The sequence below is a fragment of the Mustelus asterias genome, chromosome 21 (assembly GCF_964213995.1).
Source record: "Mustelus asterias chromosome 21, sMusAst1.hap1.1, whole genome shotgun sequence".
In the NCBI taxonomy this organism is placed as follows: Eukaryota; Metazoa; Chordata; class Chondrichthyes; order Carcharhiniformes; family Triakidae; genus Mustelus; species Mustelus asterias.
In genome coordinates, this window is record NC_135821.1 from 17,405,589 (window position 1) to 17,432,193 (window position 26,605).

The following is a 26,605-nucleotide window of genomic DNA, read 5'->3' on the forward strand; positions in this document are numbered from 1 at the left end:
AAGATATCATAATTCATCAAGCATTTGCCTTGGGATTGATGTTGTTCAGTTTCATGCTGTGAAATATCAATTCAAACCAATTCCCTCTTACTGAGATACCTATCCACAAATCTGTAAATTGCAGAAAAGGTGTGTGAGCATATTTTAGTCTACGTCATAATAGGGGCAGCTGTTAAATCAGGAGCAGAAGCATTTATGTTTTTGTTATAGCCAACATTTTTCTGTACTCTTATGAATCTCCTAGTGGAACTTGTGACCACCTGCTAATCCTCTGCTGGTTCTACTTTCAAGCCAGCTGGTGGGAGAAGCAGTTTGAGGACCACAGGGAGAAGCTACCTGAATTCTGTTTAATACTTGCCGTAATAATGCCACCTGCATAATCTGATCATAGCATGTAGTGGGCATAAAACTTGACCCATTGGTCTTGAGTCTTTTTAATATCAACTTTTCAGTCACTGGCTCTGAAACAACAGCTTTCAATTTTCGACAGATGTCACAGTTCCTTAACACTGCTGTGTTTATGATGCATGTCATCCATGGCTCTGTCATCTCAGCTTCTTGCACACATGAAGCATGTTTCAGGCAAGACTACACCAAATTGACTGAGTCACTTCTGCGTGGACTTGGTGGGCCAACTAACCTCCTTTAGTGTCATTAGGACTGTCTTACTGGAAGTAAGCTCTAGTCTCCAGAATATCAATGTTCGACTTGGCCAGTGGAATGTTGAATATAATAGGCAAAGTAGTGGAATACAAGTCAGAGGAAGTCATAATTGAACTGCGTTGTGAGCAATGTGTGCTTTCCTAGTCACCAGAGACATTCGAACTGTAGAGGCAGTGCAGGGAAATGCCATTTGTCTAAATGATCTCTCTGCATCATTTCCCCTTTCGTTTAGTGTCCAGCTGATGAGATTGTTTCTTCTTGCAGAATTCAGCAACCTCAGCCCCTGAAATGGTGTCCCCTGTGACTCAGTTGGTCATGTTGTCACCTCTTCAGTCAGAAAGTCATGGGTTCAAGCCCCTTTCCAGAGATTTGAGCACGTGACTGATGGTTGACAATTCTGTGCAGTACTGAGGGAATGCAGCACTGTTGGGTGAGATGTTACACCCAAGACCTTGCGTGTTCTTTCAAGTAGAAGTAAAAGATATCTCAGTGCTGACTAAGAACATTGAAATTCTCTCTGGTGTCGTAGCCAACATTATTCCTTGACCAACAGCAGCAAAGCAGATTATCTGCTGCTCACCTCATTGCTGTTCAAGAGCTTGTAGTGCCTCATTTTCCCACGTTAAACAGTGACTACACCTCAAAAGTACTTAGTTGGCTGTAATGTTTTGTGTTGGAATGTTGCAATATAAATGCCATTCTTCCTCCTTTGTTTGCCATGTTTCAGTCAGAGTAACACTTACTGTCTTTAAAGTTTCAAAAAAATCCCAAGTTGCATCAGATGTGTAAACAAAAAAAAAGCTGTGCCAAAGAAAACATTAGGCATGTAGGTTAAAGGCTTAGACAAAGAGGTGAGTTTTAAGTAGTCTTAAAAGGGAGAGGGAGGTGGAGATGTCTAGGAAGGGAATCCAGAGCATAGACTACCGAGAGCTGCAAGAAATCATAACACTAACTTCAGCCACCAGTTGTATTTCATGTATTGTGCCCAGCACCGGATCATTAGGTTTACTTTAGCCTTGTTTGTCTCTAAAGAAAGCAAGGCCATGATAAAAACTGCTGCCAAGGAGGGATTGCCAATCTGGGGTAATGGGGATTATCCCTCCTGTCTCTCTTGCAGGTTGAGAAAGCCAATTCCCGTTTGAAGCAGTTGAAACGGCAGCTGGAGGAGGCAGAAGAGGAAGCTCAGCGTGCCAACGCTTCGCGCAGAAAGCTGCAGCGAGAACTGGAAGATACTTCCGAAACTGCAGATGCAATGACCCGTGAAGTCAGCGCACTCAAGAGCAAGCTTAGGTAAGAGGGTGACAAAGTGTCTAACACTGGAATAATCCTGCTTTGAGCACATTAAGAAGGCAATGTATTTGTACATTTAAATTAACTGGGCCTGTCCTGCTCTTGTTAATGTTCTAGTCACATTTTATGGTGCTGCTTTCACATTAACAATATCCTGGAAGGAGGAGAGGCACAGAATGTGTATGTTGCAGCCTCTGCCCAAGCAGTGAAACTGTGTTCAATTATGACATAGAAGCAAAAATGTATTTAATTTACCGAGACAAGTCCAAAGATGTGTTTTAAATCAGGATACACTGGGGAAAAGAGGAGTACAAAGGAAATCAGAAAGGGACAGCCAGGTGGTAAATTTGTAAAACTTAATAATGAATGGAATGGGGGAAACACGTTTCATTTGCCCAGGCAATTTAGGGTGACAAGGAAAATTAAGGACATGAGAAATAATGTTTTCAAGCTTTCAAGTCCTTTTTGTTTTTCAATTACAGCTTTCTAATGGGCTAGCTGTCCGTTTTTAGTTTACTAATCATTGGGAATGGTTTGTGCCATTTGAACAGACAGGCTTTGTGTTTTTGCTCTGTCAGTCAGCAAGTACGCTAAGCCACTTTGATGAAACTGCAGCAGGTTTCACAGTGGGAGAAATAAAGTCTCCACTGAGACTGCTTAAGTGCATGTCCTCTTTTTGAGTGTAGAGTCATGATGTGCTGTTTTGCTTGAATAAACCATTTGATTGAGTTTACTTTGAGAGGAGAGAATAAAGTGGTGGAGCTGTTTCATGGAGCACAAGTTTTCTGTTGTAATCTCTGGGCCTTCTAATCATTTGTCTGGATTTTGGGCAGGATAAAGCGCACTCAAAATGGTAGCAATTTCAATGTCCACTTGCAGAAATGGCCAGGAAAATATCTTAACATGAAAAGCTCTCAAGCTTGACATTTTGGTCAGGACTGAATCATTCCGATCCTTTTGAGAATGGTTTGCATCCCCTTGAATTTAGAAATTTAAGGGATGATCTAATTGAGATGCTTAAAACTACAATGAGATTTGACAAATCAGTGTTATGAGCCAAAGTATGGACTCGGGTCCGGATAATTCACAACTGCAAGGAAATGTGGGTACATGTGAATAGTGATCTGATGCTAGTCTATTTAAATAGGGTTATGAGCCAGTTAGTTAAAGCACCATCCTTTGGAATTGACTTTGACTTCAGTCTATGCTATCGGTAAGATTTGTCACCAGTTGTAAGGCTCCCAATTTGAGTTTGTTGAATGGTAAGCTAAATGCTGGTGGACACAACTTGATTTATAATCTGTCTGGAAAGCAGGTGGCCGGGGGTGGTAAGCTCTGACTCCTATCTGACCTGTCCTGTTATTGAGCTGCATGTTGAAAAACACTAATCTCCCATTCTCAAAATCACTTGACATTAAATTTGCAGAGTAATGTTTAAATGTATTTCTTTACAGGCGTGGGGATGTGGGATACACTGTGCGCCGTACCGCAGGCAGAAAACTGGATGAAATCTCAGATGATGATGTGGAAGGTCGTGGTGATGCAGGAGATTCCAAAGCTGCTGAATAAATGCCAAAATGCCAATCTACACTCACAGCATAAACACCATCATTGGGTCAATTGCTATTAAGATTTTTAAAAATGCATAGCTGTGTATTTTATGCTGCAGCAGGTAACATCAGGGCACTCTTCCCCCTCTTCTTTCCCCCTCAGCTTTATGTAACTTCTTCCTGAATAATGTAATGTACTAATTGCATAGTACAGTTATTGTGCATCAGGAAGAACAAGGCTCATATGTGCAGCAGCGCACCCAGCGAAGGAGCGTTAAGGTTTAACCCAACATAGAATTATATTTCTTCAAATAATCACAACTCTACAACTCTCAGCTTGTGACCCAGCTTGGTCTGGAATTGAGCTTGTGGAGCAGTTCTTCTCCCTTTCCTTTAAAGAGTTTTTGTTTTTATTTTACTTTGGGTTACGTTTTTAGTATTGCGATTCAGGAATGTAGCATTTTGTTGGGCAGGAGGCCCTTGGAACTAGTCTCTAGTTTTAGACGACAATTTCTCATGTTTTTTTGACAATCTTTAAAACCGTTTGGTGGGGCTCGCACAGTGTAAGTTGACAATTCAGTGGTTCAGAAACATCAATGGGTGTTGTAAATAAGGCACAATGCTTTCCTCTAATTCAGTTTATAAGATCATCATTGATGTGTGCTAACGGCAGTTCTGTCCCATGTGGAAATATCTCATTTCATATTTGAAGTCTTGCTGCTTGGAGTAAGTTCCTGGTTGGAGCAGGCTACCCAATCACTGCCTGAGAGATTTCAGTGGGTCTGAGAACAGAATTTTAAAATTTTCCTTTTCCGATTGATGTGAATTGACTCAGGTGGCAACAGAAAACATTAACTTCTAACTGGAAGCACTCTGTTCAGCCATCTTGCCTTTGTGTCTGTTGATGCTCAGCCAGCCAGTGTGCTCTCCCCAACACCCTTTTATTTTCTGTGAACTTAATTGTGACAATCCTTCTTTTCTAGCTTTAGTTATTGGGATTTACCTATTTCCATTTTCATGGGAAAGGAGAGAAGGGAATATACCATTTTTCTCCAGTCATTGTCGAATAATGTTTTCAGTTAATGACCTAGTCCGTTTCCAGAGCATGTTGTTAGCATGGGCGTTCCTCCTATTCTAAAAGCAAGGCTTCTAACCATTTCTCTGTGACACATCTTCCAAAATGCAAGCATTTCAGCTCACCCACCTAAGCCAGCTATTTATGAAGCATTCTGCATGGTTCAGAATGTCTGTTTTCAAATCCCTGTGCAAGAGGGCTACAGTACAGGTGCTGGAAGAGGAGATGCATGTTTATGTAATATTGCTCCAGTACTGGTGTGGCACGGGGCTACAGTATTGTCACTGGGAGAGGAGATACACGTTCATCTAACATCGCAGACAAAAACCAAACTCAGCCAGTTCCAAGATTTCTCTGAAAATGTTTTAATGTGCAATGACACCCAAGAAGACTGAAAGGAAACGCATAGATATATATATTCATTTTTATCCAAATGAGTATTGCTTCATAGTTGTATTGGAAACAGTTTTTGATAATCTGTTGGCTTTACTGGATTTGTAAAATGACTTCATTTCCTGTGATTCTTTTAAGGACCAAATATATATTTAAAACAGGAAAAATATAATCAAGAAAAATTTGTTAATGGATTCTCATTTTTATATATATAAATATATACATATAATGTAATCATTTGCTCTGGCCAATCATGACCTTTTTTTCTGAGCGCTGGCCTCCAATTTAAAAGAAGAATTAAACTGCAAAATGTGCTAAGACTTAAGCGACACAGTTTTAGGTTCAGTGGCCATGTTTGGCTGGGGATGCAGTGTGCACTGGGTGCATCAGGAAATTCCACATGTGTTTTCCCTTGTTCACTGAATTATTTGGGACCTTGGTTTAATGTGTTTGAAATGCACAACACACAAGTATTGGGCTAAGAGAGTAAAAAGTGTCTCACTTTCCTGTATGCTGCAACGTTTATGTTTCACAAAGAGAAGTTGCTCCATTTTTCTTCCTGTCAGGGTTGCTATAGAAACTGGTCGAAATCTCAACAGACACACACACGCACTCATATTTTTATAAAAGTGCCTTAAGCATGTGTCACACCAGTGCCGCTAAACTGAATTGTAACAGTGGTTTACAGATGTTACCACAAATGTGTTACAAATAAACTTTATTGAAAAAGTATGGTTGCTGTGGAATGGTTGTTGCTTTTTCCATTTTGTGATGTTCACAAGAATTAACTTTTTGATGTTGAGCCTTGCTCTGTGTTACCAGTGTACCTGTTCCGGCGCATTTGCTTTACAGCTTTGTGTGGTTTGAAGCTCCACATCTATCTCTCTTCCACATGTTTCAGTTCTGGACTGCAAGCCCTTAGAATACCAGTTCCCTGCCTGTACTTGGTGTCCTGATATTTGTTTGCCAGTGAGCCTCTTACTTCCCAAATTAAATTCAATTTAAGCAATAAAATTTACTTTTTTTCATACCAACTGCCACTTTAATATTAGATGATGCCAAATCCCATCCTCCAGGCACTAGTGGGTTACACTTTTTCTCTTCCACTTGCTGTAAATGTAAGTCTCTACTCACTCTCTACCTGCTGCATATGCTATTTTGACTGCTTCTGATGCTGCACTGATGAAACCTGTGCTTCTCCATGTCAGAAATGCTAGTAACCTGTCTCTTTGGGCCATTCATGTTTCTTGGGTTAGAGGTTCTTTGCTTTTAGACATTTTATTGACCCAAAATTTGAAACAATCTCCAGCTGCTATACAGGATCTTGTTGGAGCGAGTGCTTGGCCTGTCTAGGATTGGGGACTATCAAAGTAGATCCACAGCAGATGAACCTCTGAGAAGTAGAAAACTGTTTCCAGAATAGAACTGTTCTTTACTCCCTGGGAACCAAGAAAAACAAACATTAGCTGGGGAGTGTGTGCTGAGGCACAAACTAGAATTTTCCAATCCAAAGCCGAGTTTGTGGTCATACTTCAGCACTCGCCTAAATAGTTTACCTCGAATGTAGTGTCGCCTTGGTATAATTTGTTTCAAATGCCACAGTAGTCAACTCATCTTCCCCCATTATCCACAACAGGATAGATAACATCAGGAGATTTGATTTGTCACACGTGTTGGGTGGGATACAGTGAAAAGTATTGTTTCTTGCGAGCTATACAGACAAAGCATACCATTCATAGTGCATAGGGGAGAAGGAAAGGACAGGGTGCAGAATATAGTGTTACAGCCATAGCTAGGGTATAGAGAAAGATCAGCTTAATACAAGGTAGATCCATTCAAAAGTCTGATGGCAGCAGGGAAGAAGCTGTTGTTGAGTCGGTTGGTACTTGACCTCAGACTTTTGGATCTTTTTCCCAATGGAAGAAGTCTGGGATGCGTGGGTCCTTGATTATGCTAGCTGCTTTTCCGAGGCAGCGGGAAGTGTAGATGGATGGGAGGTTGGTTTGCAACATGGACTGGGCTACGTTCACACCCCTTTGTAGTTTCTTGCAGTCTTGGTCAGAGCAGGAACCATACCAAGCTGTGATGCATCCGGAAATGATGTTTTCTATGGTGCATCTATAAAATTGGAGAGAGTCGTAGCGGACATGCTGAATTTCTTTAGCCTCCTGAAAAAGAGGCATTGGTGGGCTTTTCTTACTATGACTTTGGCATGGAGGGACCATGACAGGTTGTTGATGATCTGAACACCTAAACGTGAAGCTGTTGACCATTTCCACTTCACCGTTGATGTAGATAGACAGGAGTATGTTCTCCATTACGCTTCCTGAAGTCAATGACTATCTCCTTTGTTTTACTGACATTGAGACTATCTCCTTCGGTCAAAGTGATCCAGCCCAGTGACAGCCTTAGTGCTTCAAGTACAGTCCTGCTGTGGAAAACTCACCTGTAAGTCCAAGTGAATTGACGAATGACCAACTAGAGTCTAAACCAGTTAGGGGTGGAATAGCCTCCTGCCAAGCAGTTGCAGCTCATTGGGGTACTAAATCAAATTGGAGCATTTTCTAAAGTCACTTTCTGCTCCAAATATGGATTGCCATTCTGTAACAGGAAGTAATAATAGATGCCCTGGAAGTAGGAGCAAAATCCATAGTTATGTTTAAGGTCAGAAACTTAAGTGTTTTATGAAGCCCGCCTGAATCGTAAGTTTTGCATCTTGAATTTGGCTAGGATAAGCATGAGATGCTCCACTTCAGGTGTGTTCAAATGACCCAGTAAGGAGCTTTTATCAAACAAGGTTTTTATTTAAGAATATAGTTAACATGTACAGTAAGAAAATTAGCAAGAACTTTTATCAATTACAAACAAAACAACCACTATAATAACTTTATCTCTAATGTGTTCCAAATAAAACTAAAATCCAATAAATAAAACCCTTTTCACAGGTTTATCACTACACAGGCTAAAGCTCACTTAATACTGGAATCCAGTTCCCTGGGTTGAATGCTGATTTCAAATGATCTTGAAAACTCAGCAGTTTGTAGTCTTCAAAACACCAAAACACATTATTTACTGCAGGATGGCAAACAAGATGTGCTTTCAACTAACTGGTAAAACCTTCAAAATATAAACAGAGACTTCTTTCACCTGTGCTTCTAACACTGCAGCCAAAATGAAACTTAAAAACAACCCTTGTCACATGACTGGCACAGTGTTTTCTATATCTCCTCCCACCAATAACATCACCTAAGACAGAGCGGCAGAGATCAGGAATTTTTTTTAAAATCTCTTAAAGGGACACTAATGTCACATTTGTCAGTATATATTGCTTTACACTTTGGTAGTTGTTCCTATGGAATTATAGAACATAGAAAAGCTACAGCACAAACAGGCCCTTTGGCCCACAAGTTGTGCCGAACATGTCCCTACCTACTAGGCTTACCTATAACCCTCTATCTTACTAACTTCCATGAACTTATCCAAAAGTCTCTTAAAAGACCCTATCGAATCTGCCTCCACCACCACTACCGGCAGCCGATTCCATGCACCCATCACCCTCTGAGTGAAAAACCTACCCCTAACATCTCCTCTGTACCGACTCCCCAACACCCTAAACCTGTGACCTCTTGTGGCCGCAGGGCGGCACGGTAGCACAGTGGTTAGCACTGCTGCTTCACAGCTCCAGGATCCCGGGTTCGATTCCCGGCTCGGGTCACTGTGTGGAGTTTGCACATTCTCCTCGTGTCTGCGTGGGTTTCCTCCGGGTGCTCCGGTTTCCTCCCACAGTCCAAAGATGTGCGGGTTAGGTTGATTGGCCAGGTTAGAAATTGTCCCTTAGAGTCCTGGGATGCGTAGGTTAGAGGGATTAGCGGGTAAAATATGTGGGGGTAGGGCCTGGGTGGGATTGTGGTCGGTGCAGACTCGATGGGCCGAATGGCCTCCTTCTGCACTGTAGGGTTTCTATGTAACTAATTTCAGCCCTGGGTAAAAGCCTCTGAGAATCCACTCTATCAATACCCTTCAACATCTTATACACCTCTATCAGGTCACCTCTCATCCTTCGCCTCTCCAAGGAGAAAAGACCTAGCTCTCTCAACCTATCCTCATAAGGCATACCACCTAATCCAGGCAACATCCTTGTAAATCTCCTCTGCAACCTTCCTATGGCTTCCACATCCTTTCTCTAATGAGGTGACCAGAACTGGGCACAGTACTCCAGGTGGGGTCTGACCAGGGTCCTATACAGCTGCAGCATTATCTCCTGATTTCTAAATTCAATTCCTCTATTGATGAAGGCCAGCATTCCATACGCCTTCTTAACCACAGCCTCTACCTGCGACGCTGCTTTGAGCGTCCTATGAACCCGGACTCCAAGATCCTTCTGATCTTCCACACTGCCAAGCGTCTTACCCTTGATATTCTTTCATCCTATTCGACCTGCCAAAATGAACCACCACACACTTATCTGGGTTGAAGTCCATCTGCCACTTCTCCGCGCAGTCTTGCATCTTATCTATGTCTCGTTGCAACTGCTGACATCCCTCTACACTATCCACAACACCACCAACCTTTGTGTCATCAGCAAACTTGCCAACCCATCCTTCCACTTCCTCATCCAGGTCATTTATAAAAATCACAAAGAGCAAGGGTCCCAGAACAGATCCCTGGGGCACTCCACTGGTGACCGACCTCCATGCTGAAAAAGACCCATCTACAACCACTCTTTGCCTTCTGTGGGCAAGCCAGTTCTGAATCCACAAGGCAATGTCCCCTTGTATCCCATGCCCCTTCACTTTCTCAATAAGCCTTGCATGGGGCACCTTATCAAACACCTTGCTGAAATCCATATAAACTACATCTACCGCTCTTGTCTATGTGTCTAGTTACATCTTCAAATAATTCAATTAGGCTCGTAAGGCATGATCTGCCTTGGACAAAGCCGTGCTGGCTATTTCTGATCATACTATTCCTCTCCAAATGTTCATAAATCCTGCCTCTCAGGATCTTCTCCATCAGCTTGCCAACCACTGAGGTTAGACTCACCAGTCTATAATTTCCCGGGCTATCTCTTCTCCCTTTCTTGAATAACGGAACCACATCCGCAATCCTCCGGAACCTCTCCCGTCTCCATTGATGATGCAAAGATCATCGCCAGAGGCTCAGCAATCTCTTCCCTCGCCTCCCACAGTAACCTGGGGTACATCCCATCCAGTCCCGGTGATTTATCTAACTTGATGCTTTTCAAAAGCTCCAACACATCCTCTTTCCTAATGTCCACATGCTCAATCTTCTCAGTCCACTGCAAGTCTGCACTGCAACTACCAAGATCCCTTTCCACTGTGAATACTGAAGTAAAGTATTCATTGAGTACCTCTGCTATTTCTACCGGTTCTATACAGACTTTCCCACCGTCACATTTGATAGGTCCTACTCCTTCACATCTTATCTTCTTGCTCTTAACATACTTGTAGAATGTCTTGGGGTTTTCCTTTATCCTGTCTGCCAAGGCCTTCTCATGACCCCCTTCTTGCTCTTCTAATTTCCCTCTTAAGTTCCTTCCTACTAGTCGTATACTCTTCTAGATTTCTAACATTACCTAGCTCCCTGAACCTTTTATCGTTGGCAATGATAAAACTATCCTGGCTCAGGAAAGTTTTGATGTGGAGTTAAACTTGGTGTTGTTAAACCTGGTGTTGTTAAACTTCTTACTCAGGAAAGTTTGGCAGGAAAGAACTTGAATTGTGTTGTGGTTTGAGAGTTGACTGTAAAGCGGACATCAGTCAGAGAGCAAACATTCAAGCACTAGTCAGGCAGCACCAGATATCTCAAGAGGATAACTATCATAAAGTTTCTCCAGTTCAATTTCAGTGGCAAGCTGTTAACTCAAGACACTCACTAAACGTTAGTATGAACAGGTACAAGAAAAGACTAGTGAAATGCTGGCTTTTATCTCAAGGTGACTGGATTGCAAAATGTGCAAATTATATTGCATAAGAAACAGAATCAGGAGTGGGTCATCTGGTAGCTCTGGCCTATTCTGCCAATTAATATTGTGGCATTTTCCTGCCAATTTACCATATCTTTGATAGATTTTGGACATTAAGAGAAGCAATTTGTCTCAAATATACTCTGAACGTCCACAGCCTTCTAGAGTAGAAACAAGATGTAACGACAAAAAGTAGTGGAATTCTGTAACTCTTCCCACCCGCCAAAGAAACTAGGCTGGGTCGATATAAAAAGCATAACAGCCAATTTACACACAGACATCCTATGTGTATACCCAACGAAGCAAATGGTTCTCCAGAAAAATGGCACCCAGGCCTGTGCTGCACTGAAGTGTCAGCCAGTATTAAGTGCTTAAGAGAATAATGCATCTGAGATGTAATTTCATTGTTGCTCTGATTATAGGATGACGTGAATGGAACTAACCTGCTTCCATGTGGGGTACGCATTCATAGAATCCATACAGTGCAAAAGGAGGCCATTTGGCCCATTGAATCGGCACCAACCACAATCCCACAGGCCCTATTCCCGTAACCCCTCATATTTACCTTGCTAATCTCCCTGACATGGGTTAATTTAGCATAACCAATCAACTAGCCTGCACATCTTTGGACTGTGGAAGGAAACTGGAGCACCCGGAGGAAACCACACAGACATGGGAGAACGTGCAAACTCTACACAGTGACCCAAGGCTGGGAATTGTACCCGGGTGCCTGGTGCTGTGCCACTCATCCTCATCTCAAAGCGTTTCCTCACAGTCACCATCAGCAAATGTCATTCCATCCTATCCATAGATTCCAATTCTCTCATTCATATTTCTCTGTTACTGCTCTCTTTGCGGATGAAAAGAGTACAGTTCCAGGGAGACCGGGGGAGGGCGGGGTGGGTGTGCTGAGGAGGAGGAAGTGGCCTTGGAGATGGCATAATTCTGGGCATATGTGATGGAGAGATCAGCGTCACCCACATTTCTGGTGACAGAATTAGATATCACACTGCCACTTGACACATAACAGTTGCAATCACAACTACAGCGTCAAGGCCTACACAATGAAGACTTAACCCTTTCCCCCATGTCAGTTCCAACTGAATTGAATCACATCAGCTGTTCTCCAGTGCTCTGCCACAATTCCTTTTTTTAATTAATCATATATAAGTATACAGAACTCTGCTTAGAGCTTACCGGGATTACTAATTCTAAGCATTGCACCTCAGAGAATTTATTGGCTTCTGAAGGGGGGGGAGCTTGGTGTGCAGATGTACTCGACTAACACATGGGTTCAATTATCATAGAATCCTTACAGTGCAGAAGAGGCCATTCAGCCCTCTCCTCCACCCTATCCCCGTAACCCCACACATTGGGTAGCACAATGGTTAGCACTGCTGCCACAAAGCGCCAGGGACCCGGGTTCGATTCCCGGCTTGGGTCACTGTCTGTGTGGAGTTTGCACATTCTCCCCGTGTCTGCGTGGGTTTCCTCCGGGTGCTTCGGTTTCTTCCCACAGTCCGAAAGATGTGCTGGTTAGGGTGCATTGGCCGTGCTAAATTCTCCCTCAGTGTACCCTAACAGGCGCCGGAGTGTGGCAACTAGGGGATTTTCACAGTAACTTCATTGCAGTGATAATGTAAGCCTACTTATCATTACTAACCACTGTGCCACCCCACCGCCCACATACATCGCCGTTCCTTCACTGTCACTGGGTCAAAATCCTGGAATGCAGCGATTCAAGAAGGTGCCTCACCACCACCTTCTGAAGGGGTAATTAAGGATGGGCAATAAATACTGGCCTAGCCAGCGACACCCACATTCCGTAAATGAATTGAAATATTAGATTAGGATTGTGGGGAGAATGGGACAATGGGATTAGTTTACTTTGATGCAGAGATACAGGAGAAAAAACATGTGTCCCGGTGCCTTGCTGTGTGCGCTTGGAGCCGACAGGTGGCGGTAGCGGCCCGTTTCCCGGTGCCTTGCTGTTTGCGCCTGGAGCCGGCAGGTAGCGGCCCCTGTTTCCCTGTGCGTTGCTGTGTGCGCCTGGAGCCGGCAGGTGGCGGTGGCGGCCCTTGTGTCCCGGTGCCTTGCTGTGTGCGCCTGGAGCCGGCAGGTGGCGGTGGCGGCCCCTATTTCCTTGTGCCTTGCTGTGTGCGCCTGGAGCCGGCAGGTGGCGGTGGCGGCTCCTGTGCCTTGTTGTGTGTACCTGGAGCCGGCAGGTGGCGGTGGCGGCCCTTGTGTCCCGGTGCCTTGCTGTGTGCGCCTGGAGCCGGCAGGTGGCGGTGGCGGACGCTGTGCCTTGCTGTGTGCGCCTGGAGCCGGCAGGTGGCGGTGGCAGACGCTGTGCCTTGCTGTGTGCGCCTGGAGCCGGCAGGTGGCGGCCCCTGTGTCCCGGCGCCTTGCTGTGTGTGCCTGGAGCCGGCAGGTGGCGGTGGCGGCCGCTGTGTCCCGGCGCCTTGCTGTGTGCGCCTGGAGCCGGCAGGTGGCGGTGGCGGCCGCTGTGTCTTGCTGTGTGCGCCTGGAGCCGGCAGGTGGCGGCGGCGGACGCTGTGCGACTGCAGGAGCAGAAGCAGCTGAAACCGGTTTGGATCCAGTGAGAACGTCCAGGAGCCGCGGGGAACCGGAGCGGATCGAGAGGATCTGGAGCGGATCGAGGGCTGAGACGAGAGGGAAAAGTGGAAGATGAAATGTTCTAGAGCAGAGAGTCAGCCTGTGAAGCCGGAATCTGGGATCAGCAACTGACTGGATCCAAAAATCTACCCGGATCCATTATTGATCCCAATTCAGGATCAGGGAATTGAATCAGTCCCAAACGGATCCTAGAGACAGGGAGCGACTCAGTGACTGGATCCCAGAAGGAGGGATCTACTCGATCTGAGCGGTGGAGGTTGATCCCAGGACTGGATCCAATTGACAGGAATTGATCCCAGGAAACTAATTCCAGAGGCAGGGATTGATCCCAGGAGAGTGGATCCCAGAGGGAGGATTGATCCCCAGAAGAGTGGATCCCAGAGGGAGGATTGATCCCCAGGAGAGTGGATCCCAGTGGCAGGGATTGATCCCCAGGAGAGTGGATCCCAGTGGCAGGGATTGATCCCCAGGAGAGTGGATCCCAGAGGGAGGATTGATCCCCAGGAGAGTGGATCCAGAGGGAGAAAGTGGATCCCAGAGTCAGGGATTGATCCCAGAACTGGATCCCAGAGGCAGGGATTGATCCCAGAACTGGATCTCAGAGACAGGGATTGATCCAGGGACCCACTTTATTCCAGAGACTGGATCCCAGCCCAGGGACTGAAGCCACCTATTGGATCTCAGCTTCTGATTCCAAACCTAGCGACTGATCCCAGGACCAGATCCCAAGATCAGGCACTGAATCCAGTGGAGGAGACCAGGAACTGATCCTAGGAACGGGCTGATCTCAGCCCAGGATACCAGGTAAGTGAACGCAGCCTTTGTGGATCCATCACCCTCCAGCTGTATCACTTAGAGCAACACTGCATGGAAACAGGCCCTTCGGCCCAACTGCACCATGCTGCCCTCCCAGCTAGTTCCAATTGCCTGCATTTGGCCCATATCCCTCTAATCCATTCCTATCCGTGTACTTATCCAAATGCTTTTCAAATATTGCTCTTTTTCTGGCAGCTCATTCCATGTACGCACCACCCTCTGTGTGAAGAAGTTGCCCCTTTTAAATCTTTTCCCTCTCACCTTCAACCTACGCCCTTCCAGTTTTCAATTCCCCTTCCCTGGGAAAAAGACTATGTGCATTCATCCTCTCTGTGCCCCTCATGATATTATACACCTCAGTAAGGTCATCCCTCATTCTCCTACATTCCAAGGATTAATGTCCTAGCCTGGCCAGCCGCTGCCTATAACTCAGGCCCCACTAGTCCTGGCAACATCCTCGTAAATCTTCTTTGCCCCCCTTCCAGTTTATCAATGTCTTTCCTATAACAGGGTGACCAGAACCATACACAATACTCCAAATGCAGCCTCACCAATGACTTATACAGCTGTAACATAACACCCCAACTCTGATACTCAGTGCCCTGACTGATGAAGGCCGGTGTGCTAAATGCCTTCTTCACCACCCTGTCTATCTGTGACGCCGCTTTCAAGGCACTATGTACCTGCACCCCTAGGTCCCTCTGTTCCTCAACACTCCCCAGGGCCCCACCGTTCACTGTATAAGTCCTACCCTGGTTTAACTTTCCAAGATGCAACACCTCACATAAGCTTAAGGTTTTTATTTTTTTTAAACACAGAAAACAAATTTCTTCTGTTCAGTTTTGGTCAAAGTCCCAGGAGTCTCTACCAGGAAGAGAATCAGTTTTATATTTTAAGGGGAGTCACTTTTCTGCACTCATTCTAATATTGGATTATATTTTAATTATATTTCCCTGATCCTCATGTGACAGTCTAACCGTCAAGGATCATTTCCTCTGGCAATTTGGAGAGGTTCCTGGAGGGTGACAGGTCTGGGCTTTCTGAGAGGAGGGAAAGGTGCGGTTTTTCTCTGCATATGTTGAAAGATTTTGTCATTCGTTATTTGCTTTTTGGTTTGTTTCCATGAATCAAGAGTTGAGGTCGTTAATCCAGGACACTGCCCTGAGGAAGAAAGAAATTATGGAAGTTTTCCTGGTAAGTGAATGTGTTTGGCTTATTTGGGGAAGGGGCGATTTTAGGAGTTAGGAACATTGGAGCAGGAGAAGGCCATTCGGCCCTTCAAGCCTGCTCCGCCATTCAGTAAGATCAGTATGTTTGGCACGGTGGCACAGTAGGTTAGCACTGCCGACTCACAGCTCTGGGTTCGATTCCCGGCTTGGGTCACTGTCTGTGCGGAGTTTGCACGTTCTCCCCGTGTCTGCGTGGGTTTCCTCCGGGTGCTCTGGTTTCCTCCCACAGTCCAAAGACGTGCTGGTTAGGGTGCATTGGCCATGCTAAATTCTCCCTCCGTGTACCCGAACAGGTGCTGGAGTGTGGCAACTAGGGGAATTTCGCAGTTACTTCATTGCAGTGTTAATGTAAGCCTACTTGTGACTAATAAATAAACTTTTAAAAAAAGACCATGGCTGATCTGGTTGGGGTCGATACTTTCCTGACTGCCTCCCCATGACCGTTGACTCCCATGACTATCGAAAATCTCTCTAACTCTGCCTTGAATAAATTCAATGACCTAGCCTCCATTAAAAGTTTAAAGTTACTGTGAAATTCCCTTAGTCATCACACTCCGGCGCCTGTTCAGGTCAATGCACCCTAACCAGCCCGTCTTTCAGAATGTGGGAGGAAACCGGAGCACCCGGAGGAAACCCACGCAGACACAGGGAGGGCGTGCAAACTCCACACAGACAGTGACCCAAGCCGGGAATCGAACCCGGGTTCCTGGTGCCGTGAGGCAGCAGTTGGATCTCATGGGATAAAGGGGGAGGTGGCTAGATGGGTGGAGAACTGGCTTGGTCACAGAAGACAGAGGGTGGTAGTGGAAGGGTCTTTTTCCGGCTGGATGCCTGTGACTAGTGGTGTTCCGCAGGGCTCTGTATTGGGACCTCTGCTGTTCGTGATTTATATAAACGATCTGGAAGAAGGTGTAACTGGGGTGATCCGTAAGTTTGCGGATGACACGAAAATGGCTGGACTTGCAGATAGTGAGGAACATTGTCAGAGGCTACAGAAGGATATAGATAGGCTGGAAATTTGGGCAAAGAAATGGCAGATGGAGTTCAATCCAGATAAATGCGAAGTGATGCATTTTGGTAGAACTAACGTAGGGGGAGCTATACGATAAATGGCAGAACCATAAAGGGTGTAGAAACGCAGAGGGACCTGGGTGTGCAAGTCCACAGATGCTTGAAGGTGACGTCACAGGTGGAGAAGGTAGTGAATAAGGCATATGGCATGCTTGCCTTTATAGGACGGGGCATAGAGTATAAAGGTTGGGGTCTGATGTTGCAGTTGTATAGAACGTTGGTTCGGCCGCATTTGGAATACTGCGCCCAGTTCTGGTCGCCACACTACCAGAAGGATGTGGAGGCTTTAGAGAGAGTGCACAGGAGGTTTACCAGGATGTTGCCTGGTATGGAAGGGCTTAGTTATGAGGAGAGATTGGGTAAACTGGGGTTGTTCTCACTGGAAAGACGGAGGATGGGGGGTGACCTAATAGAGGTGTATAAAATTATGAAAGGCATAGATAGGGTGAACGGTGGGAAGCTTTTTCCCAGGTTGGTGGTGACGTTCACGAGGGGTCATAGGTTCAAGGTGAAGGGGGGGAGGTTTAACACGGATATCAGAAGGACGTATTTTACACAGAGAGTGGTGGGGGCCTGGAATGCGCTGCCGGGCAAGGTGGTGGAGGCGGACACACTGGGAACGTTTAAGACTTATCTTGATAGCCACATGAACGGAGTGGGAATGGAGGGATACATAAGAATGGTCTAGTTTGGACCAGGGAGCGGCGCGGGCTTGGAGGGCCGAAGGGCCTGTACCTGTGCTGTATTGTTCTTTGTTCTTTGCTAACCACTGTGCCACCATGCCGACCCTAAGTGACCCTCTGGGAGAAAATATCACTCCTCATCCCTATCTTCGAAGGGAAATCTCTTATTTTTAAACTGTCTCCGTGAGTTCTCTTGGTATCCACCAGATCGAGTCCCGTCAAGATCTTCCGTGTCTCAGTCAGATTACCTCTGATTCTTCTAAGCTCCAATGGGTAAAGGCCCAACCAGCCCAACCTTTCCTCTTAGGATACATCCTTCACCCTAAGAATGAGTCGAATAAACCTTCTACATTTCCTCCGGGTGCTCCGGTTTCCTCCCACATATTCCTGCCTTCCCCCCATATCCTTTGATTCCCTTGGTCTCAAGTGCTATATCTAACTGCTTGAAAACATTCAAGGATGTGCCAGTTAGGTGGATTGGCCATGCTAAATTGCCCCTTAGTGTCCCAAGATATCTAGGTTAGATGGATTAGTAATGGTAAATGTGTGGGGTTACGGGGATAGGGCGGGGAGAGGGCCCAGGTAAGATACTCTATCAGAGATTCCATGCAGACTCGATGGGCTGAATGGCCTCTTCCGTACTGTGGGGATTTTACATACCAGGCCACCCAGATCCCTCTGTATCTCAGAGATTCTGCAAACTATTTAAGTAGTATACGCCCGGGAGTCACCAAAGATTAAGGGGTGCCTAACTGAGGTGTTGGCAAAGATTTAAGGGTTTGGTGGGGTTCGGGAGAGAGTAACAATTTCTTTTGGGGGTTGAGTCCATAACAAGGTGGGGCTGGAGAGCAGCCAGAGTGTTCAGGGGACAATGTCGGGGTAGAGATGTGGGACCCACACGCTCCGGGGGGCTGGGGGAGAATGGTGTAGGAACTAAGGCAGGAGAGAGTCTCCAAAAGGAGGAAAATCAGTTTTATTTTTGAAGGGAAGTCACTTTTCCATCCTTGGTTCTCCTCTGCTCCATCGTAAATGGGCAACCCCTTCTTTTTAAATGGTGTCCCCTAATTCTAGAGCTTCCCACAAGAGGAAACATCCTCTCTCCCCCCCCATCCCCCAACCCCCCTTTCAGATCCCCCAGGATCTGAAGTTTCAATCAGGTCACCTCTCATTCTTCAAACCTCCTGCCCTCATTTCTATTCAACACGCACGCTCGCACACACACACACACACACTTACACACATCCCCATAGATCATCTCCAACACCTTAGTTAGGCACCCCTGCATCTCCCATACCCAAGGGATGCAGTGAAAAGTATTGTTTCTTGCGTGCTATACAGACAAAGCATACCATTCATAGAGAAAGAAATGAGAGAGCGCAGAATGTAGTGTTACAGTCACAGCTAGGGTGTAGAGAAAGATCAACTTAGATGGCAGCAGGGAAGAAGCGGTTCTTGAGTCGGTTGGTACGTGACCTCAGACTGTTGTATTTTTTTCCAGAGAAGGTGGAAGAGAGATTGTCCGGGGTGCGTGGGGTCTTTAATTATGCTGGCTGCTTTGCCGAGGGAGTGGGAAGTGTAGACAGAGTCAATGGATGGGAGACTGGTCTGGGTGATGGATTGGGCTACACTCACGACACTCCGTAGTTCCTTGCAGTCTTGGGCAGAGCAGGAGCCATACCAAGCTGTGATACAACCAGAAAGAATGCTTTCTATGGTGTATCTGTAAAGGTTGGTGAGAGTCGTAGCTGACATGCCAAATTTCCTTAGCCTCCTGAGAAAGTAGAGGCATTGGTGGGCTTTCTTAACTATAGTGTCAGCTTGGGGAAACTTAGTCCAGGATTTAGGGAAGGGCAGGGTGTTGATATCCGGTTTGTTGCGTGGATTCTCTGCACCAATAACCCCTTCCTGGCATAAATTGCCCAGCTTGCTGGCACGCTGCGTACCCACAGTGAATTTCCCCTACTTTGAACCCCAGTAGATTCTGCAAACCCCCATCCCTGGCCGCCTCCTCCAGCCTTGGATTAGCACGGGGAACCTCAGAAAGGCTGCACGGTGGATGGTTCTGTGTCCCTCAGTCAAATAGCTGACACAGACTGGGGGGAGTGAGACGGCGACCATTACAGCCAATGACACGCTGTTCGCAGTGTAGTCACTGTTGTAGGAAAGGCAATGTGTGCCCAGCCAGATCCCACACATCCAGATGATTGATAACTATAGTGCAGAAGTGTACGCTGTACGAAATAGGACCATCCCCTGTCTGCTCCCCATTTCCCTCGCTGTCTCCCTTGCTGTATCTCTCTCTCTCTCTCAATGTCTCTCTGTCTCCCTCTTTGTCTCTCTGTCTCCCTCCCTCTCTCTGTCTCCCTCTCTTTGTCTCCCCCTCACTGTCTCCCTCTGTCTATTTCTTTCTCTCAGTTTCTCCCTCTCTCTGACTCTCTCTGTCTCTCTCTCTCTCTCTGTCTCTCTCTCTTTCGCTCTCTCTCTCTGTCTCTCTCTCTCTCTCTGTCTCTCTCTCTCTCTCTGTCTCTCTCTCTCTGTCACTCTTTCTCTCTGTCTCTCTTTCTCTCTGTCTCTCTCTGTCACTCTTTCTCTCTCTCTCGGTCTCTCTCTCTCTGTCTCTGTCTGTCTGTCTATCTCTGTCTCTCTGTCTGTCTCTCTCTCTCTCTGTCTCTCTCTCTCTGTCTCTCACTCTCTCTCTCTCTGTCTCTCACTGTCCCTCTCTGTCTCTCTCTCTGTCTCTCGCTGTCCCTCTCTATCTCTGTCTCTCTCTGTCTCTCACTGTCCCTCTCTGTCTCTCTCTCTCTGTCTCTCTCTCTCTCTCTGTCTCTGTCTTTCTCTCTCTCTCTCTCTGTCTCTCGCTGTCCCTCTCTATCTCTCTCTCTGTCTCTCGCTGTCCCTCTCTATCTCTGTATCTCTCTCTCTCTCTCTCTCTGTCTCTCGCTGTCCCTCTCTGTCTCTCTCTCTCTCTGTCTCTCTCTCTCTCTCTCTCTGTCTCTCGCTGTCCCTCTCTGTCTCTCTCTCTGTCTCTCGCTGTCCCTCTCTGTCTCTCTATCTCAGTCTCTCACTGTCCCTCTCTGTCTCTCTCTCTCTCTGTCTCTCTCTCTCTCTCTCTCTCTGTCTCTCGCTGTCCCTCTCTATCTCTCTCTCTCTCTGTCTCTCACTGTCCCTCTCTGTCTCTCTCTCTCTGTCTCTCTCTCTCTGTCTCTCGCTGTCCCTCTCTATCTCTCTCTCTCTCTGTCTCTCGCTGTCCCTCTCTATCTCTCTCTCTGTCTCTCGCTGTCCCTCTCTATCTCTCTCTCTCTCTGTCTCTCGCTGTCCCTCTCTGTCTCTCTCTCTCTGTCTCTCTCTCTCTCTCTCTCTGTCTCTCGCTGTCCCTCTCTATCTATGTCTCTCTCTCTGTCTCTCACTGTCCCTCTCTGTCTCTCTCTCTCTGTCTCTCTCTCTCTGTCTTTCTCTCTCTCTCTCTGTCTCTCTCTCTCTCTGTCTCTCGCTGTCCCTCTCTGTCTCTCTCTCTGTCTCTCGCTGTCCCTCTCTATCTCTGTCTCTCTCTCTATCTCTGTCTCTCTCTCTCTCTCTCTCTGTCTCTCTCTCTCTCTCTGTCTCTCGCTGTCCCTCTCTATCTCTGTCTCTCCCTCTCTCTCTCTCTGCCTCTCTCTCTCTCTGTCTCTCACTGTCCCTCTCTGTCTCTCTCTCTCTTTTTCACAGTTAACACGGTGCCAGACGCGCCCCCTCCACTCCCTCTGTTTCTCGCTGTGTGATTGGCTCCCTTTCCTGGCCCTGTGTGTGGTTCGGAAACATTGAGTCAGGTTTCCTGTTTCTGGGCCAGTGGCTGATGGATGAAGTCGGACAGCGTGAAGGTTCTGACTGAGCACATGACAACATCAATAAGTAGGAGAGACTCTGCAGTTTGCCAGTGCTGCCTGCGGGTGATTCCTGTAATGGTTACGGGTCTGAATTAGTAACCAGAGTCCGTACCTTCAGCGCTGAGCCCTTTGTCAAACCAAGTTCAATGGATTTGTCATTTTGTGAGATGTCGGTTATCAGAAAAAATTTAATAACTTCACCAATTACACCAGAGAAAAGAGGCTGACACCCTTTCTGCTCTGACCTATCATAGAATCCCTACAGTGCAGAGGGAGGCCATTCAGCCCATCAAGTCTGCACCTGTAGAGTGGCTTACCTAGGCCCACCACCCCACCCTATCCCACGGCCAATGCACCTAACCAGCATGTCTTTGGAGTGTGGGAGGAAACTGGAGCACCCGGAGGAAACCCACGCAGACATGGGGAGAACGTGCAAACTCCACACAGACAGTGACCCAAGGCCGGAATTGAACCAGGGCCCTGACGCTGTGAGGCAGCAGTGCTAACCACTGTGCTGCAGTGCCACCCCATCTAAAGTTAACCTATAATTAGATAGAAAGACAGTAGGTAAACATTGGGCATGTGTAGTAAATACAGCCTTGCCAGTGACGCACTGTATGAGTCCCAGTGCCGTGTGTTCCACTTGCTTGAGTTTCGATGACAGGTTTCATCCCAATGCCCAGGGTGATGATGGGTTAAACAGACAAGGAAGCTTGCCGGGTCAGAGTTTGTGGGTCAGGGAGTGGTGGTGAAGAATGAAGCTCTTCCCTGGTTACAACTGGTTGTCGGGTGAGAATAGGGATAGGCTCAGCTGTGATGGCCCCAAGAGGCGAATAGCTGGTGGCTGACTGTTCGTGCAAGGAAGCAGCCACCTGGCAGAGGAGCCCATAGCATTTCAGGGAACAGCGTCAGGGACCCGGGTTCGATTCCAGCTTTGGGTCACTGTCTGTGTGGAGTCTGCACGTTCTCCCCGTGTCTGCATGGGTTTCCTCCGGGTGCTCCGGTTTCTCCCCACACTCCAAAGATGTGCAGGTTAGGTGCATTGGCCATGGTAAAATGTGCGGGGTTATGGGGATAGGGCGCAGGGGTAGGTGGCTAGGCAAGATGCTATTTTGGAGAGTCGGTGCAGACTCGATGGGCCAAATGGCCTCCTTCTGCACTATAGGGATTCTATGGTTCTCTGGAACTGTGATCAGATGTGGGATATGATGTGTTTCAATGGGTCAGCCAATTGGAGTGAGTTCCAAAATCTGCCATCCTTGTCTTGAATCTCCCCCTGTGGTGCACTGCATGCTGGGAGGACAAGTCGCAAGCTGCTGCCCTTTGACCCTTTGGCCAGGAGCCCTGATGCAGCATCTCTGGGTTAGTTGCTGCTGGAATCAAGCTCCCCAAGTTAAGGCAACTTCCCACTGTGTTAACTTGCATCTAGTGGGGACAGCACCTCTATTCCACTGCTGTCAGGAATTCCTGCTCCCCCATCCCAATTCTTGGTTTGTGTGTCACATGTTATTGAACTGTGGAAGCCCTCACACAAAACCCGTACTAATTCTGAATGCCTGTACGTGTGCATTTGTTTCCATTAGGGATGGTGAGACAACATTGAAGATTGAATGAACCTGTCCCTGCTGATTTTCCCTCAGTTGTTACCCTTGGACCCATCGTTTGTCCCTCAGATCAGATCAGCCAACAGACTGGCTATTGAGCTGTTTTTTATTCTTTCACAGGATGTGGGTGTCGCTGGCTAGAGCAGCATTTATTTGCCCATCCCTAAGGAGGTGGTGGTGAGCTGTTTTCTTGAACCGCTGCAGTCCCTGTGGTGTAGGTACACCCACAGGACTGTTTAGGGAGGGAGCTCCAGGATTTTGACCCAGCGACAGTGAAGGAACGGCCGATATATTCCCCGGTCAGGATGGTGAGTGGCTCGGAGGGGAACTTACAGGCGGTGGTGTTCGCAGGTATCTGCTGCCTTTGTCCTTCTAGATGCTGGAGGTCACAGGTTTGGAAGGTGCTGTCTAAGGAGCCTTGGTGAGTTCCTGCAGTGCATCTTGTAGATGGTACACACGGCTGATACTGTGCGTCGGTGGTGGAGGGAGTGAATGTGGTGGATGGGGTGCCAATCAAGCTTAGTGTTGAATGGTGTTGAGCTTCTTGAGTATTGTTGGAACTGCACTCATCCAGGTAAGTGGAATGTATTCCATCAGATGTCTGACTTATGTAGGTGGTGGACAGGCTTTGGGAGCCAGGAGGTGAGTTAGCTATCGCTGAATTCCCACCTTTGACCTGCTCTGGTAATCACAGTGTTTATATGGCAGGTCCAGTTCCGTTTCTGGTCAGTGGTAACCCTCAGGATGTTGATAATGGGGGATTCAGTGAATATCATGGAGTGATAGTTAGATTCTCTCTTGCTGGAGATGATCATTGCCTGGCGCTTGTGTGGTGCAAATGTTACCTGCCATTTTTCAGTTCAAGCCTGAATATCATCCAGGTCTTGCAGCGTATGGACACAGATGGCTTCAGTATCTGAGGAGTTGCGAATGGTGCTGAACATTGTGCAATCATCGGCGAACATCCCCTCTTCTGACCTTATGATGGAGGGAAGGTCATTGATGAAGCAGCTGAAGATGGTTGGGCCGAGGACACTGCCCTGAGGGACTCCTGTAGAGATGTCCTGGAACCGAGATGATTGGCCTCCAACCACCACAACCATCTTCCTTTGTGCCGGGTGTAACTCTAACCAGCGGAGAGATTTTCCCCTGATTCCCAGTTTGACTAGAGCTCCTTGATGCCACACTCGGCCAAATGCGGCCTTGATGTCACTCTCACCTCACCTCTTAGTTTTGTTTTGCCCATATTTGGACAAAGGCTGTGATGAGGCTGGGGGTTGAGTGGCCCTGGTGGAACCCAAACTGAGAGTCAGTAAGCAGGTTATTGCTGAGTAAGTGTCACTCGATAGCACTGTTGATGACCCCGTCCATCACTTTGCTGATGATCGAGAGTAGACTGACAGGCGATAAATTAGTCCTGCTATTTTGTGCACAGGACATACCTGGGCAATTTTCCACATTGCCGGCTAGGTGCCAATGTTCTCGCTGTACTGGAACAGCTTGGCTAGGGACATGGCAAGTTCTGGAGCACAAGCCCTCAGTACTATTGCTGGAATAATGTCAGGGCCTTTGCAGATATCCAGTGCCTTCAACCGTTGTCACATGGAGTGAATCGTATTGGCTGAAGACTGACATCTAGAGATGCTGGGAACCTCCAGAGGAGGCCGAGATGGATCATCCACTCGGCACTTCCAGCTGAAGATTGTTGCAAATGCTTCAGTCTTGCACTGATGTGCTGGGCTTCCCTATCATTGAGAATGAGGATAATTGTGGAGCCTCCTCCTCCAGTGAGTGGTTTAATTGTCCACCACCATTCATGACTGGATTTGGAGGGACTGCAGAGCTTGGATCTGATCAGTTGGTTGTGGGATCGCTTAGCTCTGTCTATCACACGCTGCTTCCATTGTTAGGCGCGAGTAATCCTGTAGCTTCACCAGATTGTCACCTGGTTTTTAGATATGCTTGGGGACAGCAGCATCTAAATGGCAAATGAATTTCACCTGCAGGTCATTGTGAGAGGTAAATAAGAGGTTGAATGGGGCGCTGACAAAGGGAAACAGCTTCACAAATCTTTAAAACATAGCAGCACAGTTTTAAAAAATTCATCAAAATGCAATCAAAGCACGGGCTGATTTCTAGCATTTTTTATATTCGTCCATGGGATATGGGTGTCGCTGACATTTATTGCCCATCTCTAATGGCCCTTCAGCTGAGGGCGTTTAAGAGTCAGAACCACATTGCCTGGGCTCTGGAGTCACATGTAGGCCAGACCAGGTAAGGACGGCAGATTTCCTTCCTTAAAGGACATTGGTGAACCAGATGGGTTTTTATGACAATCAGCAATTGTTTCATGGTTATCCTTAGACTTTTAATTCCAGATTGTTATTGAATTCAAATTTCACCATCTGCCATAGTGAGATTCGAACCCAGGTCCCCAGAGCAGTATCCTAGGTCTCTGGCTTACTAGTCCAATACCACTCTGCCACTGCCTCCCCGGTCTTAAATTTGTAGAGAAAAAGATGTAGATGGAGAAGGCGCAAGAAGGATTTACTATCACGCCACCTGAGAGATTGGCTCAGAATGAACAGATTGGCCTTTTAAACCCCTAATATGGAGGCCATCTGGTCCTGGGTGATTGTCGCTCTTTTGTGACATTATTTTCTTCATTATTGTTATTTTGCTCAGATTAAATTCTGTGAATCCTTATTCAGTAATAATTAACCTCGGATGTCCGTCATGATGTCTTGTTGGTCTGCTGTAAATACTCCCACAAACATTTATTTAATGCATCTTCCATTCCTTTATTTTCATTTACAGTATCACTGTTATCAGTTTAAGGGACCCAGACTAATCCCCTTTCTTTGTGTAATTGTAAAAGATTTTTGTGTTGATTTTGATAGCTCTTGCAAGTTTCATCTCATTCTCCTTTTTTGTCCCATCTGTTTTGTTACTTCTTGTAACCATTTGCCAGGATGTGTTATTTTTGTATTTTTATATTTTTATTTTTGTTTTCTGTTGCCCCGTTCAGTCGTTCGTGGCTGCTTTCTTTGCCAAGTAGAACTCTTCCCCTGTTAAGAGGGATAAACTGGTTCTGTATCACTTTAAAGGGAGTTCTTGTGTCTCAGTTGGTAGTGTCCCAGCCAGAACCTCTGGGAGTCCACTTGTTGGCCAAGGAAGGTGCATTCGTAATAAGGCCTAATTGCAGGGGGTAATAGCAGGAGAGAGAGTCATCTGGTCATCCGTGGCTGATGTGGAGTGGCTATAGCCTCACGTTTTTCCCCTCTGCCAAGTCAGTCCGTGTTTAATGTTTTCCTTTCTCTGCCTCCCAGTGTCACCCTGTGCTGAAAGCTTTCATGTGCGGCTCTCTGAGTGGGACCTGTTCGACGCTGCTCTTCCAGCCTCTCGACCTGGTGAAGACTCGTCTCCAGACTGTGCAGAGTTCCGTCAATGGGTACGTGTTTTCACGGTGGCGCGGTGTCCCGAGGACTGTGGGAGTGAGCAGTCTCAGAGGGTGTGTGGCTCCGGGTATGGGGGAATAGGTGGTCTCGGAGGAGGGGTCACAGGTCAGTAATAAAGCTATCACATGTTGCTGAACTCACTCCCTGTCTGACACTGTTGTGAGGGCGCAGACCATCAAGCTCACTGCTTGCATCCCTCACATAGCTATACCCCGCTTCAGACATGAAGCTCCAGGACTTGATCCCCACTGGTCTCTACGGTCAGAGTCAGACTTTGTTTCTATGTT

The 26,605-nt window shown here is 46.7% G+C and overlaps 2 protein-coding genes across 4 annotated transcripts in view; both read left to right on the forward strand.

Moving 5' to 3' along the window:
* Window positions 1–5,693, forward strand: part of LOC144509159 (myosin-9-like) — a 169,074-nt gene extending 163,381 nt beyond the window's left edge. For both annotated transcript variants that reach the window (XM_078237578.1, XM_078237579.1), the window contains 2 exons: window positions 1,781–1,953; window positions 3,408–5,693. In XM_078237578.1, the coding sequence (XP_078093704.1) occupies window positions 1,781–1,953; window positions 3,408–3,522 (288 nt within the window). In that variant the 3' untranslated portion in view covers window positions 3,523–5,693. The remainder of the gene's footprint in view (window positions 1–1,780; window positions 1,954–3,407) is intronic.
* Window positions 5,694–13,526: 7,833 nt separating this feature from the next.
* Window positions 13,527–26,605, forward strand: part of slc25a38b (solute carrier family 25 member 38b) — a 28,106-nt gene continuing 15,027 nt past the window's right edge. Inside the window, exons 1-4 of one of the 2 annotated variants that reach the window (XM_078237566.1) lie at window positions 13,527–14,398; window positions 15,543–15,604; window positions 22,981–23,168; window positions 26,190–26,311. In XM_078237566.1, the coding sequence (XP_078093692.1) occupies window positions 23,166–23,168; window positions 26,190–26,311 (125 nt within the window). In that variant the 5' untranslated portion in view covers window positions 13,527–14,398; window positions 15,543–15,604; window positions 22,981–23,165. The remainder of the gene's footprint in view (window positions 14,399–15,542; window positions 15,605–22,980; window positions 23,169–26,189; window positions 26,312–26,605) is intronic. The other variant, XM_078237565.1, reaches the window with a different exon arrangement.